The sequence below is a fragment of the Gymnoscopelus microlampas genome, assembly GCF_963454915.1.
Source record: "Gymnoscopelus microlampas genome assembly, chromosome: 10".
In the NCBI taxonomy this organism is placed as follows: domain Eukaryota; kingdom Metazoa; phylum Chordata; class Actinopteri; order Myctophiformes; family Myctophidae; genus Gymnoscopelus; species Gymnoscopelus microlampas.
In genome coordinates, this window is record NC_139947.1 from 43,411,567 (window position 1) to 43,431,364 (window position 19,798).

The 19,798-nt window shown below is 39.7% G+C and overlaps 3 protein-coding genes across 5 annotated transcripts; 2 read left to right on the top strand and 1 right to left on the bottom strand.

Annotated features, from left to right (window-relative positions):
• The first annotated feature begins 822 nt into the window (after positions 1 to 822).
• On the top strand, positions 823 to 3,829 carry cptp (ceramide-1-phosphate transfer protein). 3 transcript variants are annotated; one of them, XM_084068787.1, is made up of 3 exons: positions 823 to 929; positions 1,029 to 1,192; positions 1,823 to 3,829. In XM_084068787.1, the coding sequence occupies exons 2-3, from the start codon at positions 1,056 to 1,058 to the stop codon at positions 2,343 to 2,345; spliced, it is 660 nt and encodes a 219-aa protein (XP_083924913.1). In that variant the 5' UTR covers positions 823 to 929; positions 1,029 to 1,055; the 3' UTR covers positions 2,346 to 3,829. The 3 variants fall into 3 exon arrangements, with proteins under 3 accessions (XP_083924913.1, XP_083924912.1, XP_083924914.1); XM_084068788.1 differs by having other exon boundaries at positions 857 to 959; XM_084068786.1 differs by having other exon boundaries at positions 834 to 1,192.
• A 1,404-nt stretch (positions 3,830 to 5,233) lies between these two features.
• Positions 5,234 to 5,977, top strand: ubxn10 (UBX domain protein 10; the record flags this gene model as incomplete). Its single annotated transcript, XM_084070118.1, has 1 exon — positions 5,234 to 5,977. One exon carries the CDS (start codon positions 5,234 to 5,236, stop codon positions 5,975 to 5,977), a length of 744 nt encoding a protein of 247 aa, XP_083926244.1.
• A 1,619-nt stretch (positions 5,978 to 7,596) lies between these two features.
• Positions 7,597 to 14,286, bottom strand: ddx19a (DEAD-box helicase 19a; the record flags this gene model as incomplete). The annotated part of the gene is made up of 8 exons (XM_084070119.1): positions 14,210 to 14,286; positions 11,581 to 11,683; positions 11,359 to 11,473; positions 10,278 to 10,455; positions 9,241 to 9,478; positions 8,709 to 8,871; positions 7,754 to 7,945; positions 7,597 to 7,658 (listed from the first exon to the last, which is right to left on the bottom strand). Exons 1-8 carry the CDS (start codon positions 14,269 to 14,271, stop codon positions 7,597 to 7,599), a joined length of 1,113 nt encoding a protein of 370 aa, XP_083926245.1. The 5' UTR covers positions 14,272 to 14,286.
• Positions 14,287 to 19,798: the final 5,512 nt, after the last annotated feature.

Below are 19,798 nucleotides of genomic sequence, written 5' to 3' on the forward strand. Positions count from 1 at the left end.
ATTAAACTAGAGTTAACGCCGGTGTCAGAGCACAAAGATAAAGATCAATCAGACAGAATATACAACTTTGTAGCTCAAGTCAACTCGTGGTGTCAGCAGCGTAGTTTGCCTGCCAATCAATTAGCCAATCACAGCGCGAACATCCCCCCTGGCGATGGGACGGAGCAGATCGAGTTGTGGGACGGACTCTACCGCCTGGTACTCCGTCGTACGGCGGTGGCGCGCAACGAAACTAGCAGATCTACAAGCTCACAACCTAGCACATTCGCGACGTGTTGGGAGTTTGTAGATCTGCTATTTTTGACGCGCGACACCGTTGTACGACGGAGCATAATCATCACAGAGTCTGCCTGGGTCGGGAGTACAGAAGATCAAAGTGACAGTGTTGCCATGTTCGCTTATTATACGCGACTTTGGGCTTATTTTTCTAGTAAATATTGGTAGTTGCTGCGAGTTGCGTTTTTTTTGTTGCTTGTTTCGAAAGCGTACTTGCTTATTTAGGCTTGCCTCACAATGTTTTAATTATTATTTAAACCAGTAGTTCTCAAATATATTCATGAAAATGTTTTGTGCCCAGGGAGCATTTGTTTAAAAACATTCCAAATATTCCACATTTTATTGCAATCATTTTAGAGAATAGCACACCTACAAGCTCACAAGGCGACGCGTTGTGAGCTTGTAGATCGGTTATTTTCAAATCGGCGATGCATATAGATTTAAAGTGCTCATGTTATGTGGGCTAATTAAGTTGCTTCTTTTGGGCTTGCGTTTGTAGACATGGTTCCTTATTTCTCACACAAAACCTTGGCAACACTGTACATAAGACCAAAGCGACAGATCGTCGCTCGTTGTCAGAGGAAAATAGGAAAAGCAATGAACGTCGTGACTCGTGTCCTTTCACTGTCCATTTTACTGTAGCTGCATTTAAGGTGCTTTGATTGCAAAGGCAACAGAGATAGGTACGTTGATCTCAAAATTGTGATTATAAGTCATTCATTTGTTATTTTATCTTTTCCATCTGTCCATAGCACTTCCGGGGGGATACAATAGTTACCATGGCTGATTCTGTGGCAGTGGTGGATGATCAGAAATTCTCCCTACGAGAAGTTCTCGACACGTTCAAGGAATGTCTGTCTGAAAATAAAGAAGTCTCCACTGAGCACTATGTGGCTGGCTGGCGCGGGCTAGTAAGGTAAGTGGTTTAGAGTTTCAACAATACAGGTCAATCGATCCTCGTTCTCCTCCTGATTGGTTTTCTATACTCTTGTAGGGCTGTCACGATTATGCCATTTTACATGACGATTAATTGTCTAACAAAATAATTGCGATTAACGATTTAATTGTGTTTTTTTTGTCGTTGAACAACAATATGAATAAAAAATACATTTCTGTTTGGCCTTTAGGCTTTAAATTTGCATAGGGCAGATAATGACAAATAACCTAAATATACAAATAAATTACTGACATTTAATAATGCTTTAAAAAAAACCATTAATAGTGGAAATAGCGGATCTACAAGCTCACATAACAGCGAGGTGTTGTGAGCTTGTAAATCTACTATTTCTACTATATCTGTAAATGTTTTTCAACATGGAAACGATTATGATGATTATGCAAAAATAATTGCGATTATCTCAAATAATTGCGATTAGGCGATGTAATTATTGTGACAGGCCTACTCTGAAGTCTGTTTGCCATGCAGTAGTATTTATCCCAATACAGAGTAACATTTGCTGTCATCCTTGAGCAGTTGTATCTCATATTTATCCTGCTGTAATGGACCAGACTGCCATTTTTACATGTTATTTTTATATTTATACAGGTTTATGAATAGCTTGGGCAGTGTGTTCGGCTTCATCGCCAAGGATGCTGTCAATAAAATCCAGATCCTAGTCAACTTCCTCAACGGTGAGAATGGCTCCCACTATGTCACCATCCAGTCTATGGTCAAATATGAGTTGGAGAATGAACTGGTGGACATCAACAAGAGGGGCAGTCACCCAGAGTCAGGCTGCCGCACCCTGTTAAGACTCCACCGTGCCCTGAGATGGTTGGAGTTGTTCCTGGAGCGTCTCCGTACCAGTACGGAAGACTGTAAGACCTCGGCGATGTGCGGGGAGTCCTACAATGAATCCCTGGCCCAGCACCATCCCTGGGTTGTACGTACGGCTGCGGGCACAGCATTCCGTTTTTTGCCGGGGCGTGCTACGTTTTTTGAAGTGATGAATGTAGGTACCCCGGAGCAGGTGGTGGCCATGCTAGGTGATGCCCTACCGCTCATCTCTGAGGTGTACAGGATCACAGAGGACGTTTATGTTCAACACAACCTCTTGGAAATACCTTAAGAGTTTGAGAAGAAAAAAAATGCTTTTTTTCCACTGGGATGTGGCTCAAGTTGTAAGGACATGATGAAATTATGTAATTGTTGATGTTATTTGTTGATTTATCAATGAACATGTTCTCCAATCTGCCTACATTCGCTGGTTATCCTAAGATATATGCACTGTAAATTCCTGGCACTGCTTTGTTCCATCTATTACATTGTTAAATCCTGAGTGTTCATTTATCTCTGAGAGCGATCAAATGGAACCAAGATAGTTCTCTGCGGCAAACACTCTTGCGCCAATCAAGATGGCAGATAGACTAGTTCCCATAGTTGAGAAGCACTTGATGGACATGAAACTGGGTGAGCTTAGATCCTGGCTTGGAGGTCGAGACTTCACTCCAGATGGCATCATCACTAGAATCTGTCTGTCGGGAACAGACAGATTCTAGTGTAAATATAGCACAGTAAATATAGCACACACATCCAAACTAGTTAAAAATCCAGGTGCTGGGCAGAGACGATAATTAAAAGAGAACAGAGTCCGCACACTGGATCCAGCTTCAAAGATATTTTTGATTTAGATAACCAAGTTGACGTTTCAAGCTTCCTCAAACTCTGACGCAGGCAATCCGATGAAGGTATATCTTGTCAGCGTTCCCATCTGTGTTCCCATCTTTGTCCATCGGAAGTTCAAAATTAATCACAATGGACACTTCTTGCTCTACATCAATGCCTGCATGAGCAACACATTTACATTCTTAACAATCAATAAGGTTGGAAAAAAGCTCTAAGTCAACTTGGTGGTAATCTAAATAAAATAAGATACTTTTGGAGCTGGATCCATCTGTCTATATGTTGATATTTGAACAAATGCATCAACATTAAGAAGGGAGGCATCGGTGTACCCGTCACCCGTAAGGTCCGTTTGGTTCCATTTGTACACCGAGTTAAATAAACACATAAGATTTGACTGTGTGCCCCATTTAGTTGTATGTTGTCTTTATGGGTGACAGTTTTATCTGTACAATCTTGGCCATTAATACATACATACTTAGATACTAGACTTTGACATAATGGCAAGACTTGTCCAGTGAATGTTTAATCAAGTCAACTTAGATGTGTACCTGCTGTTAAGTTAGTATTTCTTTATGTAAATCATTTATGATGATGGACCTCTTGTGTTAATTCACATTCAGCTTTTCCCTGTAGCCTTATTTTACATAAAGGGAAACATGTTAAATGTTATAACTCAGTACAGTAGCACAATGACTACAAGAAATTCATCCTGATGCACTGTAAATAATGAAAACTACCTGTATATATCTGCTGGTTTATTCATAATACAGTAAATTATGTAGCCCCATCTGTGACCTTACCCTGAGGTCAAGATGGTGGTAATTATTATGGTGCTGCTATTGTGTAAAAACAAGATACAATTACAAATAAGAAAGACTACTGTAATAGGCTCTATTTGAAATCATTGTGGCCAAATACATTAAAATTGATGGGATTTCTTCAGGTGATGTCTGTCCTTTACATGTTTTTCAGATTTATCTATGCACAGGTTTGCTTCCAATGGGGCCACTGTGCGATGATGGAGAGAGTGGCCCCATTGGCCAATAATATCAAACTATTTCAAATTAAACAACATTCCATCCAATTTAATGGAAGAGGAGGACCAATGTTGCCAAAGCATTTCACTACACCAAAGACATTTGTGGTTAATTTATGACACTACTGATGAGATGTAGGCCTATAAGTATGTATTAATGTGATGTATAGACTATGTACTGAATAAGACCCTTCTTGTTAAGGGATGTGTCTTCGTGTACCCTTGTGTATCTTGGCTGTCGTAAGGACTGAATTCCCTGCTGCAAGACCATTTGTGTAAAATCAAAGGTTCATAAGTGCAGTGCAGCAGTTGCAGAGATAACAGGTTAAGTGTGCTGCAGCTACTCGTTTCCGACACTGGGGGGCTCCCTGCTATCTGCCTATCCAACTTTGGTCGTCAAGGCAACTAGACTGCCAAGGTAACTTCAGAGACGCTGAAGCAGAGTACTTCCTACTGAAGCTTGAGAACTGTATGGAAACCATAATCAAACAATGAAAAACGGTATTTGCTTATTTATTATAAACGTACTCTAACTACACTGTCTAGAGAAGTTACAGTATCTTGTATAAAAAAATCCAATTGTGTCTTCCAGTGGACTGATTGAAGTCCACTTGTTCAGTTGTAGAGTTGACCTGCAAGACATTCGCTCTGATTAGCCTACACTATCCGTTTCAATGTCTGACAATATTAGTGACAAATTTGGTTTTTGCGATTTGGTGCCTACAGTTGTCCTAAAGGTGCATAAAGTTATTTTCTTGTTAAAATAAGTGTTATACCATACCTAACTTCTGATAGTAGCCTAATCATTGCTATAGTGTTTGATCAGTAGGGATCTCCCCAGCTCTTTAATAAACAGAAAATGCATTTTCAGGCCAGGATACCAATTCTAATCTAATCAGGATAGAGAACTACAGCCTACAGGACAAACAAACAAGTGAAATTGGAAGTTATGACACAAGTTAAATGGGCGGACGGAATTGAAACTGAAATGCTAACAATGAAGTTGATAAATATAGGCACTCTCTCCTGATAGGATGAAATTGGCAATCCATCAGAAACTGTATTTTATGTATATATAGAGATGGAGGCCCCTGTTATTAAAAAAAACACTCAATATCAATATACTATCTGAATTTACATCTTTTAACCTTTTCACAAAAAAACTTTGTTTTAACCAGAAAATATCACTTACTTACACTACCATGAATCTCTTTCTCCCTCTCCCATAGAACTCACTGTCTGAGAATCTTCAATGTCAGTGAGTCACTTAGGAGAAACCCAATAGCTGCAGATCAATGCATTTGACAAGGCCTAAATCCTCGAAAGGAAGAAGCAGGCACTCGGTAAACCATCCTCCAGATGGCATCCAGAGTGCAGCATTGACTCCAAAACCTCCTGAGCAACACAGCAGGTCAGACAGCTACCTCCGCTCACAGTCGCACCCCATGATCGGACAGACCCACCAAATGAGACAGGATGAAGTTGCACACATGTTGCAGTTTGTCCCTTCAGCTCCAGCACTTTCGCTGAACAAGTACATGGTCCTTCCTTCCATTGAGAAAAGGCGATCAGAGAGGAACATGGAGAAGGGGCCCAATAAGCACTCTGATCATTTTATCTTCCACAAACAGCACAAGCACTCAGAGCCCCATTTGCCCACAGTGATAACCCAAAGCAACCCTGAAATGGGCAATGTGGCTGATGTGCACTGCACCCTCATGCCCCCAAAACCATATTTGAACAAAGAAACAACTGGAGAGCCTCCCTCCGCTGGTCCTAGAGAGAGCTTGCTCCTAGCTATCCGAGTTCCCTGTGGCAGAAGGTTTGAGCAGCACTATCTCTTTACAGACACCTTGCTCACAGTGATAGCCAGTGCAGAAGCCAGATATGGAACAGTGTATGGAGGTGGTTTCATTGAGACCATGGATGTACCACGTCAGACCTTCACAGACTTGGACATGACATTGGCCCAGTGTGGTATCTTGAACAAGTCACTGTTATGCATTTCTCATGAAGATAGCTCAGTGGACTATGCATGAACAGGTCACATTGATTTTAAAGGTATGAAGAATACTAGCATCCCTATTCTGGATATATCAAAAATAGAACATTCAGCAAAAATAGTTGATTTACAAGCTCACAATTCAAGGTTGTGCTTTATTGTTACATCTTGTGTACAGGACAGGTGCATAAGAGTAAAACTTATTTTTGTTTGGCTTCCTTCAGACAATGCAGCAGCATAGGTATTAATTAAACCGTATGCACAATTAACCGTGTGCATATGATCTTGGCATATTATATACACCAACAGCATTGTTTCAGTAGAGCTGCCACATTGCTTTGTCGACAACTTCACAGTATCTGTGAATGTGTCATTGTGAGCTTGTAGATCAGCTATTTTCACTATTGACATGCAAAGTATAATTAAGTGATTGAGCCTAAATAATAGATCAATCATAAAAACTATTGCAATAGTGTATATTCTCTAATTTCATCATGGTATAAAATAACCTAGATTTCCAAAATCATTTAAAGCTCCATACCAAGAATTCCAGTGAGGACAGATCCTGCAGCCTTCCACTACAGGAGAAAAAAAAACATGATTAACATGGCTAGATGTGGTGTAATGCTCATCTGAAACATCTGTGGTATGCTCTCTTATTTGATACATTGCAGGTATGTGTGGTCTCATACTACACATTGCTAGATCTTTTTTTTAAATGACACTGAATCATGTAGCTCAGCGGTTTTTATTTTTGATTATTGTTGATGACAAGACATGTGAAAAGCCAATCAATTATCAGCCAATACAAGGGCTGGACTACCATGTTTCCAAACGTATGTCACACAAGACATGCAGTCTTGAATCAATGTTGCCTTCAAATTAAAATTAATCATACTGACAGCTGTTATGTTCATTATTTGAGCTTTTTTCATAATAATGCAAAGAATGAAAGAATGGAATATACTGCAACAGTCTCGCTGTGATTGAACATCTGACAAAACTTAACACTTGTTTTGGCATTTTTTATAGTAACTTTGTGCACAAAAAGCAAATCAAGGCCAAGAGCCAACACATGACAAACATAAAAAAAAAGTGCCCAACTCCTGTCAACTGACAGAATCTGCTACCAAATACTTTGTGCATAAATTGCAAAATTTCAAGTTTTCACTTTACTGTACTTTAGTACAGTGAACAGCAGCACCTTTTAAGAGAATAACCCAACATAAAGTGCCAACGCTTTGGCACAAAATAAGCCTACAACAGGCCTAAAAATAAAATAACTTTGCATAGCCAGCCTTAGCAAAAAACTTTTTGTAAATAAAATAAAATGTGGAAAAGGCCCATGTCGTACATGGTGCACAAAGTGTGATTACGCCATCCAACTGCATCACCTTTTAAAATAATTACCCACCATAATGTAAAGTATAAAGTGCTAACACTTTGGCACAAAATAAGGCTACTACTGGCCTAAAAATAAAATAACTTTGCATAGCCAGCATTGGCAAAAAGCTTTTTGTAAATAAAAGAAAATGTGGAAAAGGCCACAAAATGTAAACACAATAATTGGCCACTCTAAATTTAAGGAAAGGAGAAAAAAAAAAGAAGAGGCCCATGTCGTACATGGTGCACAAGGTGTGATTACGCCTTTCAACTTCAGCTCATGACACTCTCCAGTGCATTTGCATCCTCGGTGTCAAGTTGTACGATTTTCCTGTCTACAGGAGAAAGAAAAAAACTATTAGTAAGAGTGAGAACCAAGTCGATGTCTTATAGTAGTATCAATCTCAAATTGTTAGAAAAATAAACATACTGAAATGCAACTCAATTTGATGGACGATATCCATGCTGTATTCACTGTCAACCATGTTGAAGGCAAATCCTTGTTTGCCAAAACGCCCAGTGCGGCCAATCCGGTGAAGGTAGGTCTCGTTGTCAGCGTTCCCATCTTTGTCCACAGGAAGGTCAAAATTCATGACAATGGAAACTTGCTCTACATCGATGCCTGCAACAACACACACACACAAATCTTTCATTGATAAGATAATTAAATAAGATTGAGGTTCGGAAAAGATTGTGAATTAGCATATAAGGATGAAACGATGCACTAAACCCATGATTCGAGATCATTCATGATGAGGATTTTCAGACTTTTTTTTAAACTTTATTTATTGACATTTGTTAAATAAAAAAATAAAAAAATGAGATTCCAGACAAGTTACTTCTCAGACAAAAACTAGAACACCATTTTTTTCTTATCTTTACTATACCAAATACAAGAATGGTTTGGTTTGGATTATGGTTAATGTATACTCCGTTGTATGACCGTGAAACGCCTCAAAAATAGCAGATCTACAAGCTCAAAACGCAACACAGCAGGTGGTGAGCTTGTAGATCTGCCATTTTCAGGCCTGGTCAGGTTTGTGTGTAACGTACATTTTTGTCTTTTTGGAAACACTTATGATAGTTATCTCTGATCATTACGGCGCTATAACTGCGATTCACAGAAGTCTGTTTGAAATTAAACAAGAAGCACTGTCCCAAAACAAACAGCATGGTTTGAGCTACAAAGTCTGGACGGACATGCCACTCTACCAGAATAGAAACATTTAACAATAGGAGCATTTGTCAGATTTACTGTACAGTGCACAACTGCATTCACAAATTTACTGCTTAAGCCTGATTTAGACTCCATAGTAGGACGTGGGTCTTAATCGATTTCTAACTGTCGCGATGCATCGTTACTTCCATAGTACTATATGATTTACCTCTGGCGCACACATTTGTGGTCACCAGCACTTTCTCTTTGCCATCCCTGAAGCGCTCGATGACTGCAGCTCGCTGCTGCACAGTCAGTTCTCCACTCAACAGTGCCACCTGGTGCCCCTCCTTGCTTAGCTCTGCAGTAAGCCAGCCAGCCATCACGCGAGTCTGAAAACAAGCCAATATGTTATCTGTCATAACTTTCCCATTCTACCCCGAATTTGAACCCAGGTCTCCTGCGCAAGTGCTGAAATTTTATCCACGAGCTAATAGAGCCTGCTTGCTTGCTGTGGGGAGAAATTTAATTTCTACCTTCAGGTCAAAACCTGCGTCAAACCATAAACAGGATTGTGTCAAAGGTCGGGTCCAACCTAGACACAGGATCTAAATGTCTCAATAGAATAGCAGGGAGACCAACTTCAACCACCCAAGTTATATTATATTAGCATACTCTACCATACAGATTGGTCAAAACAACATTGTATTCACTCACAAAAATGACATAATAAAGCTTTAAGGTTAAGCCCCATGACTTACATGGCAGAAGATCATGGCCTGTGCAATGGTGATGCATCCATATATGTTACAGAGTGCTGCGAACTTGGCTTCTTTCCCCTGGCAGAATATGTAGAACTGCTTGATGTTGTCGAGTGTCTCCTCTTCACGCTTCAGCTTGATGATATTTGGGTCGGGAATCACCCTCTGGGCAAAGTTCCACACCATATCGTCAAAGGTGGCAGAAAACAGAAGCATTTGACAGTCCTTAGGCAGCATTCTACAGCAGAGGGGAAACGGAGAGAAGAGGTTTGTTAGGGAATAAATCCTGATTTATACATTGTCATGATGTGCTGGTGTCACGCACCAAAAATCCCACCACAATAACGTTGTGAGCTTTCGGTGAGTGCATGCATGCATGCATGCATGCATATATATCATTTTGGGGGCCCCTGACATGAAAAAGTTTGAGAACCACTGATTACAGCAACATTTGTTGCATTTGTTTGTAAAAACTGTTAGGATTTAGAAGACATTTGTAGACTCCCCAGAAGCAAAGATTTGAGTTAAAAATGTTGGCTTTAAAAAAGTATATATTTAAAGATTTGTAAAAATGTTCATGATTTTTCAAAAATCTATTATCTAAATCTACGTAAGCTCTATGTTCTTCTATATCTTCTATTTTTGAATAGCCAAAGTATAAGATAATGGTTGAAGTGGTTAAAATCTAAAATGACAGATGTCTTAATCTTAATGTGTTAAAGGGGGATGAAACCCTATGTTGATTTCGTTTTACGGTTCAGGTTAAAAACTACAGCAGGGTAAAACAAGCTGCATAAGGCTGAACTTACAGTACACTATGATGTAATCAATGCAGCTGCTGCTCATACAATTAATAATGGGTGTGTTAGATTTAGGTGTGCCAATGTGCAAGCATTGACAATACTGTTGACTACAGTCTCTGCCTGCACACTAGCACACCTACTGTAAACCTAACACACCCATTATTAAACGAATAGCTGCAGTTATTTTCGGCCTAGGATTTCATGACTCTTTAAGTATTTCTGAGGGAAACTTGCCTATGGATGCGAATGCTCTGGTCCTGATGGCCCTGTGTTGATATCATGACATCCGCCTCATCCAGAACAAACACTCGTATCTTCTTGGGGTCGACGACCTTGAGCTTCCAGCACCAATCCAGGACTGTGCCAGGTGTCCCCACGACGACCTGCTCCTGCAAAATTGTACCTCGTGCCACTGAAGGAAACAACAAGGAGATCTTATTGCAACAGCACTTTTCAGGACAATTAACACGTTTAACCTGCTTTTAACCTGGCGTCTCTATTTTGGGCATATCATTACAGACGAAATATTTAAAAAATAGCTGATCTACAATGTCACAATGGTTTGCAATGCAACCTGCTGTAGCTGTAAGCTTGTCCGTCGTCTATTGTTTGAACATGTTTGAAACTTTGAATAAGGCTTAAAGGGATAGTTCACCCCCAAAATGACTTTTTTTCTATCGACTACTCACCCCATGGAGACTTGAATTCATGGATATTTTTTTGTTTTTGTTGCATTCCTAAGCCAATTATTTGATGACCAGCAGCGGTTCCGGTAGGAGACACAAAGCTTTGCGTCTCCTACCGGAACCGCTACCTACCGGTCCGCTGATCATCAAATTATCGGCTTAGCAATGTGACAAAACATATCCATGAATTCTAGTCTCCATGGGGTGACTAATCGATAGAGGGTGAACTGTCCTTTTAACTCATTGAGTGCCATTAACGTGTTTCACGCGTTTTGGCGCTATGGTGTTGAGTGCCATTAACGTGTTTCACGTGTTTTTGAAAAAAATAGAAAAAAACTCAACTCAACTTTTTTTTTAACCCAAGATATCATCATCTGAAGATTTGCAGCTCCATCCACTCCTTGTTTAACTTATAACTTAAAAAGGCTGTATCTCGCTTCCTAAGCACTTTTTTTTTACTTTGAAAAAATAAAAAAATAAAAATTGTAATGGCCAGAAATAGATAATAATAATTTGGGCACTCAATGAGTTAAGTTGTCAAAATGTTAATTGCAAAAAAATAATCGTAAGAATATACTTCTTTATAACATTCAATAATAGTATTAAAACAAGTATTATTTTGGTCTTACGTCTATTGCCCCGAATGGCATAGGCCAGTTTGACGTCAGGGTAAAACTTCCCCATCTTTTCAATGACCTGGCCGATCTGCAGAGCAAGCTCGTATGTTGGCGCAATGCAAAGACACTGCAAGTGCAAAGAAATAATATAATTAAAATCAGGAATGGTTAGTTTTCAAACCTTGTTAGGAAGATAAGGAGACATTGTGTGATTCTAAACAAAATAACATTTACCTGACACCACTTGTCAGCTGGGTTGACATGGCTCAGCATGGCCAATGAGAAGGAAGCGGTTTTGCCTGTGCCTGACTGGGACTGGGCAATCAGATTCTGAGGGCTAGAGGCAAAGGAAATGGACACAGTTAAGATAGAAGAGGTGATGGATAAAGCCTAAAGCCTGAAATATACTTTGTCATACGATGCTGTCACACGTAAAAGATGGCAGATCTACAAGCTCACATTGCTTTCAACGCGCTACAGCGTCCTACAACATGTGAGCTTGTAGATCAGTTCTTGTTGGCAAGTGACACTGTCGTGCGATAAGCATAAATTAAGCTTACTGCAGTACCTGATCAGTGCTTAACTACTGTTGATTTTATGCCCTTTGATAGATTACAAGGAATTCTGAAGGTAACATGCATTTATTGAAGCTAGTGAATATATGCTACAGCTAAAATGAACAAACACGTTTGGGACAGTGATTAAATAGTTAAGCATCAAGATTAAGCATTCTATAAGCATGTCAGAAGGAGAGGTGCTCCGATAGATCGGCCACAGATTTAAATTGGCCAATTTTCACTCCAAATGACACGATCGATGATCGGCAATTTACCCAATCCGGAGAAACCAATCTTTTATGACAGAGCTGCACCATTTAAGTGGTGTAATAGTCAATCAGATATATAGTATAAAATTGCTTCGCAGCTTTGTGACAGGCCAAGACATGCTACCCCCCCCCCCCCCCCCCACACACAGGAATTGTATTGACCTAAGTTTTGACTAAACTTATAACATTGGAAATATTCATTTTGACCTTACGCACAAGATTGGTGATCGTGAGGAAAACGCAAAAGAAATGTGATCGGAGCATCCCCAGTCAGAACTGTCTTCAGCAAAATGATGATACACATGCCTCTTTTGATAAATTTGTAAAACAGCCTGCATTAAGTGCATTACTTTCAATGCAAAATATGAATAATAATCAAAATACCATCAATACATTTAAATATAATTTCTGAGTATGTCCTTGATACAATATCACTGTATACTGTAGCAAAATACAATATCTGACATTAAGCACTGATGCCCATGTTCTCAATCCTCAAGTAGATAACATTGTGGGGTTAAGTGTAATTTTATTGGAGAGACTTCCTTGTTAAAAGTTATTCTGTGTTATTCAAAGATCAGACTTTATCAAGGTCACAATTTATTTAAAGTAAAGCCGGGATCAAACTACACATATTTCAGCCCAATTTTGCCACCATCAACACATTTTCTTTATCTTTTTGATTATGGTTATATATTAACCATAATCCGTTTCTTTTTCCTCTTGTAGTGTGACATGAAGATCAGCAAGTTGGCATTTACAACACATCTACGGTGCCCCACAATACCATGACGGTTATACCAGAATGTTAAGATTGTTTTTAAATGTTCTTGCCTAGTGTGATAACTCCTAAAATGTGTTCATTACGATGACAAAAAGAATGACAAATCTCTGGTGTGCACTGCTCAGGTGCACATATTATTGATTTAGCCTGTTTTATTAAATACCTAAGCATTATCTGCCGTGCAGAGCTCCGCAAAATAAGAGGGACCCAGGCCAGCAGGTGTATGGGAAAACCAGGGCATGTCCTTCAAATAAGATCAGTGAAGGGGGCCGGACTAGATAAGCATTTGCTTCTTTCTGTCCCTTCTTGAACAAATGTTTTGAAATTGTGATGATGATGGAGTTTTCTGTACTTGTAAATTGTTCAAGATAAATAAAGATCAAATCAAAATCAAATCAAAAAAGACATGGCCCTTTAACGGCCTGTATGTCTGTTGGAATGGGATCCAAAGCAATTCATTTATAATGGCATATTTTATACTGCTGTATATTGTTAATTTTTCAGGGGTCAGGTAATTTAGGCTACATATTGATGGGTTCATTGATTGACATGGAAATGTCAGGGCCAAAGGAGAAAGATAGATACAAAACATTAGAGAGCCTTTGTGAGACCTGAATTGTTTGATCGCTTACAGTATACTAGACCATACCCGTAGGGGGATATGAGCACCCAAAGTGTGCAGTTTGGCTTATGCGCTGAGAACAGACAACGCTTACAGTATATGCTCTCTATCTCTCTATGCTATTGGTGGAATACAGCAGCTGAATGCCACAATGCAGGATTAGAGTTATTATACACGGGTACAATTCATTAATCCGACCTTTTATTTTTGTTTTCTATGTTCAGTTGGGGATTCTATTTTTCTGTTGGATTGTTGACTGGACTATTAGGATATTTGGATTCTTTACTGAGGAGTTTGGATTACCTTTTCCGTTTAGATTGACTCACACAGTCTATTTGGGCCCCACTTATTTTGACGACAGTTTCACTTTTTGTTGACTGCTTCTTTCTTGATTCCTCACTCCTGTCTAGACATTGAACTTATATTATATGCGCTATGATTGACAATTTCTTGACCCGCTTCCCCAATCTCACGCAATGTTGTGAAAGACGGCACATGATTGATCGGTGCTATACTTGTAGTGTGGCCAGTCTCCCGATCAAGACGTGGCATGAATATATGCCACTATAATTGCATTAACACACAAAAAAAGATATAGTGTAATCTGATCCCGCCATAAAAAGCTACTCACGGCTCTGCAAGCATCATTGGCAGTGCATTTTCCTGGATCCTTGATGGCCTATTGAAGCCCATGGTGTAGACACCCTTAAGGAGCTGAGGTTTCCTGTTGATCAAGTCAATACTGCCATGTTATGAAACTGAAAACAATATGCAGCAAAGGCATTGGATGAAATATACCTATATAGCCTTCTGGAACATTAGTGGTGGTTGTACCAGTACATATTTACATAAATGCCAGGTCAAATGTTTTCACTGCAGACTTACAGTCTGAGCTCTTCAAATGTCTTCACAGAGAAGAGAGGAGAGTTGGGGTCTCGCTGGAGGACCTCAACGTGGTTTCTATTCTTCACAAGATTGCTGCGAATCAATTTATTCAGCAGTGATTGTTCTGCTGCGGTCACTGTAAAATACGTAATGAACTGTATGAGTCAAAAGATCAGACTTCAGATCAATACTGTAGCTGTATGACGAGGTTATATCAGAAGGAAAGCTAGCCATTAAACAAGATGTTTGACAATATGATATAGGAGAGTCGCCTATCTACGTAATTGCAATTCACACCACACCAACATTAAGCATGCATAAAAAAAAATGTATTCACAATATTGTGCAAATCCAATTATAAATGAGATATATTTGTCTGTCATTATGTGGAAGTTTCAGTGTTGACGTGACAGATTAATTTGTCAAGTTGCAATTTATTACCATTTCTTACGTTTATAAAATGTGGGAAACTATGATAATAAAAAAAGGCAAAGACCGAAAACTAATACATTATACCTTTATCTGGCTCTTCTCTTTTTCCTATCACTGGTGCCTCTCCTTTCTTTGCAATCTTGAGTGTTTCAATCTCTGGCAACACGTTCCCTACATAGAAGCAGCATAGATTTATGTCATACAGATCATGAGAATTAAAGATGGCTTAAGAAGTTAAGATACAAAGCCATTTTAATAAAAGCCATGATTGAAGTTACCATTTATCTCTCCTCTGATGCTCAGTGGAGTGTCCCTGCCTATACGCCTGATGAACTGGAGAAGAACACAGAAACAATGCGATTACATGTATTACAGTACATAATGCAAAGTACATTGAGGACCACAATGGAAACAAGCCTTTAGGGCTTTTTTTTGTGTTATCCTTTTAGCACCATCACTGTACCTTGTTATTTTCAATCAATCATAATGCAATAAAATCACAGTACAATACTATCACATCACAGACAGTACATTAATATGCCATGGTGTAAAGTAACTTAAGTATATTTACTCAAGTACTGTACTTAAGTACACTTTTGAGGTATTTTTTACTTTCTTCAGTATTTCCAATTGTCAATACTTTTACTTCTACTCCACTACATCTGAGGCAAATATTGTACTTTTTATTCTACTACAATTATTTGACCGCTTTAGTTGCAAGTTACTTTGCAGATTTAGATTATTATCACTAAACATTAACCACTTCAGCCCTATATATCTATCGGCCATTTTGAAAATGCGTCGTGATGAGACGCATTGTGAGCTTGTAGATCTGCTATTTTCAAAAAAAAATTAGACATTTTGAAATGGGTCATTCTGCACAATGAGTACTTTTGGTACTTTAAGTACATGTTTATACCAAAACCTTTGTATTTTAGTCAAGCAAATTTTTAATTCCGACTTTTACCTAAGTAAACATGAAAACATGCAAAGACTTCTTCCATCACAGTGTTAATACGTGCACGTTTGCAAAGAATGACACGTGCTACTAGACAGCATAACACGATGCTAGCCATGGGATAACATCATGTTAGCTTAACAGGTGTCCGGTGTGACTGTGTGAATATCAAAACAATTGCCCCAAAACAACGTCGCCCCGGGGAAAATCCACCGCTATTCACCTGGTATTCCTAAACGTAACCTCACCTCAGTAAACTATGCCTCGGCTAAAACCTAACCTTATTCCTAAAAATAACTCCAGTGAAACTATGTCTAAACCTAACCTTATTCCTAAACTTAACTCAGTGAAACTATGCCTTAGCCATACATTATTTCCAACCTTATCCTCTGTAAAACAAGTACAAGAACACATTCACAATACAAAATGGGGGCAAGCGTGTTTTGGGGCGAGTCTTCCTCAGGGTTACCGACAGAGGCTATTAAGGGTCACTCGACAAAAAGTGATACTTTACAACGAAAAAAGTTACTTTTTGGTCTTCCAAAAAAATTACATATAGTTAATCTTCAGTTTTCCAGTAATTCTGTTCGAACAGGCCGGGTCATTCCTGTCGAAAGTATAATTCGACGATGTATCATTTAGGCACATTTGATTTTTGCATGCCATCAATGTAAAACTCGACATACAAACACATTACCTGTCTGGGTCTAGGGTTAGTAGTCGAAACATCTTGAACGTCGACTGCCTTTGCCCAAGAGTCCATTATTAAAGGTTAATAATGATGTTTTCTTTGAAAAACAAGTTACTTTCTAAAAGTTTTGTTGACGTGAAAGCGATGATGGGCATTAAGTGACGATGATGCTCCCGTTCATCAGGTGGAGTTCAGTGGAGACTGTGGGGTGAGTGAGTCTCGTCCCATGGTCGGGAGGTACGATCGCGCTGTGATTGGATAAATTCAGTGGTGGAAAAGGTACTCGGATTTTTTTTGCTTGCGGCTGCCAACCAACTAGCCAATCACAGCGCGACTATCCGTCCCCCCAGCTATGGGACCACCACTACTACCACCCATCCATCCATCCATCCATCCATCCCTATGATCCACCCAGAGAGACAGACAGACAGTGGAGCTGCGTCCTTCAGCGTTGCCATGTCCGCTTATTATAAGCCACCGTTGGGCTTGTTTTTCTGTAAAGTTGCGTGTAAATATTGGTAGTTAGTTGCGGGTTGTGTTTTTCTGGGCTTGTTTCTAAAGTGTAGTTGCTTATTTGGGCTTGCTGTCTAATGTTGCTTTGAAGGACCCCCAAATTCACATATATTTGTTTGCGGTCCCTTATCTTAAAATATTTTGTGCCAGAGAGAGAACCCTTACAAGATTTGTGTTAATGTTCCAGACTTTTCCACACACACATAGTTATTCCAGGATTTATTTGGGGAATAGCAGATTGTAGATCGGCTATTTTAAAATAGCCGATGTTTAAAGTGCCAGGTCGCTTCTTTTGGCCTTTTTTTGTAAACCAGGTTGCTTATTTTCACTTTCTCTCGCAAAATCTGGCAACTCTTGCGTACACACACACACACACACACACACACACACACACACACACACACACACACACACACACACACACACACACACACACACACACACACACACACACACACACACACACACACACACACACACACACACACACACACACAAACACACACACACACACACACACACACACACACACACACACACACACACACACACACACACACACACTTTAACGCTTTAACAGCAAGTTAAAAAGCTAATTTGAACTTCTTTCAAAGCCATAATTTTTAGAGAATTAAAGAGTATGGAGCAGTTTTCAAGATTCAAGAGATTTATTGTCACAAGGATGTTGTACATGCACTGTGAAAAACTCGGGGAACAATACATAATAGTACTAAAGTTATGACAGCCCTAAAAGCCATTTCTATAATAAGGTTGAAAACACACTGAATGTGATTGATTTAGTTGATTCATGGTTTTTGTTTGGGTGTCACCAAAAGCAAAAACATTTTATAGTAATTTCTGATTTCACAAGCAATGAAAGAAACATTTACTCTAGAAAATGAGATTATCTTTTTATTAGATGCATTACAGACAACATCTTCCTCTTCTCTCATTCTGCAGCGTGGAGCAGCAGATTTGACATCATGATTTGTTCTGTTTCTGGCTTTGGGAGATGTCCATACATCCATCCATGATCCATCCATCCATCTTCAACCGCTTATCCGGGATCGGGTGGCGGGGGTAACAGTTCCAACAGAGAGCTCCAGACTTAATTCCCTTTTCAGTGTTCACAGTATTGATAAACAGCTCTTCATCATAAGTGCTATTTCTGTTTATTGCCGTTACAGTGTTATTTTTGCGAGTGAGTTCAAGAATGTGGTATTTTTGCATGTGCATGTGTTTGTGTGCGCACGTGTGGTGTTGTGTCAACTTGTGCGCAAACGTGTGAGTGAGAGGGGAAGTGTGTGGAGACAGAGGTTTATTGGCAGCCTGTTAATTCAATTGAGAAAGCGGATACTGAATCTCAGCCAACCAATACTCCCACGCACGCACCGTCCCCATCTTCACACCAAGCAAAGGACCTTAAAATGGCAGCGGGGTGATGATATTGATTGTCATGGTAACCTGTGAAGAAATCAGATGCATCAGACTAAGTGATCCCTCGTTGGATTCAACACATTCAGGCTTTCCGACCACACCAGAGAAAGGTAGAGAGAGAGAGAGAGAGAGAGAGAGGAGAAAGACAGGGGTTTATTCAAGGGAGACATTTATGTTCCCGGTTGCCACCCACCTTTTCCACCTCCTGTTATTTTTTCTCTCCTTGTCTAGTCTTGTATTTAATTTAATATGATCCCTAGCAATCAAAAAGGACACTTGAGTGGTGCGGGAAGGAATGGATGGTACTGATGCTATGAATGCAGAAAGGAGGGGAGGGGGATGTTTATCTCTAGCAGTGGACTCTAGCTCTCTCTGTCTCATTCCCCCTCTTTCCCTCCCTCCCCACTTAGCTCTCTCTCTCGCTCTCTCTCTCTCTCTCTCTCTCTCTCTCTCTCTCGTTCTCTCCATCTCTGTCCCTCTATTTTCCTCCCTCTCCCTTAGCTCTCTATCTCTCCCTCCAACTCCTCCATTCAAAGGGAGGAGGAGAGACTAAAACATAGTTTTTTATAACCACATGTTGCTGAGCTGATTGAATTGCTGCAACGGGTGAACCTGCTGTCCTCCTCTTTGTGTTTTTACCTCCTGTTCAGAGCCACTGACCATTGCATCAATTGCCACCTGTGGCAGCATCTTGTTCCCTCACCAGGGGCAAATAAGAAAACAAGGGGTAAGAAGAGAGGCTGTGGAACAGGAGGATATCTTTCATGATAAATGGACTTCTGAAACAGAGAAAGATCACTGATACATCCAGTTGAACCCAAATGAAAGGTAAGATATTGATGCGGATGCTGACGATATCAGATGCTTTATTAATACTATGTCTCTCTGTCTCTACTGTCATGTGTCTAGGAATTGACAGCTCACATTATATATCACAGATATGAAAAAAGAAATTGAAAAAAAAAAAAAGAAATCAGTCAGCATGGCATTGATAAGTCTTGCTTCATTCACCAAACTGTGCCAACAGGTGGTCGTAGTGTGTCTACTGACGGCAGTGCTGACACAAAATGTTGAAAGTGGATGGTTTAGTGGCCGTTTAGCTCCCCTGATGGGCTCAGTATGATTCATAAGACTGAGTCTTCCAGGAGAGGGGAGCCCATGGGTCTTTCACTTTGTATGATGATTACTACAAGCTGATATAGGCTACAGTCCAGTAGGCGGTAGCTAGCTTGGAAGAAAAATGAACAAAAACTAAACAAAAAGCAGAAACCCAGCTACTTCCTGAAATCAGGTTATTTTAAAGG

Excerpts from the sequence above, each read along its gene's own strand:
- cptp (XM_084068787.1), top strand. The coding sequence starts at position 1,056 with ATGGCTGATTCTGTGGCAGTGGTGGATGATCAGAAATTCTCCCTACGA. Across the intron at positions 1,193-1,822 it reads GGCTGGCGCGGGCTAGTAAG|GTTTATGAATAGCTTGGGCA; the intron begins GTAAGTGGTTTA and ends ATATTTATACAG.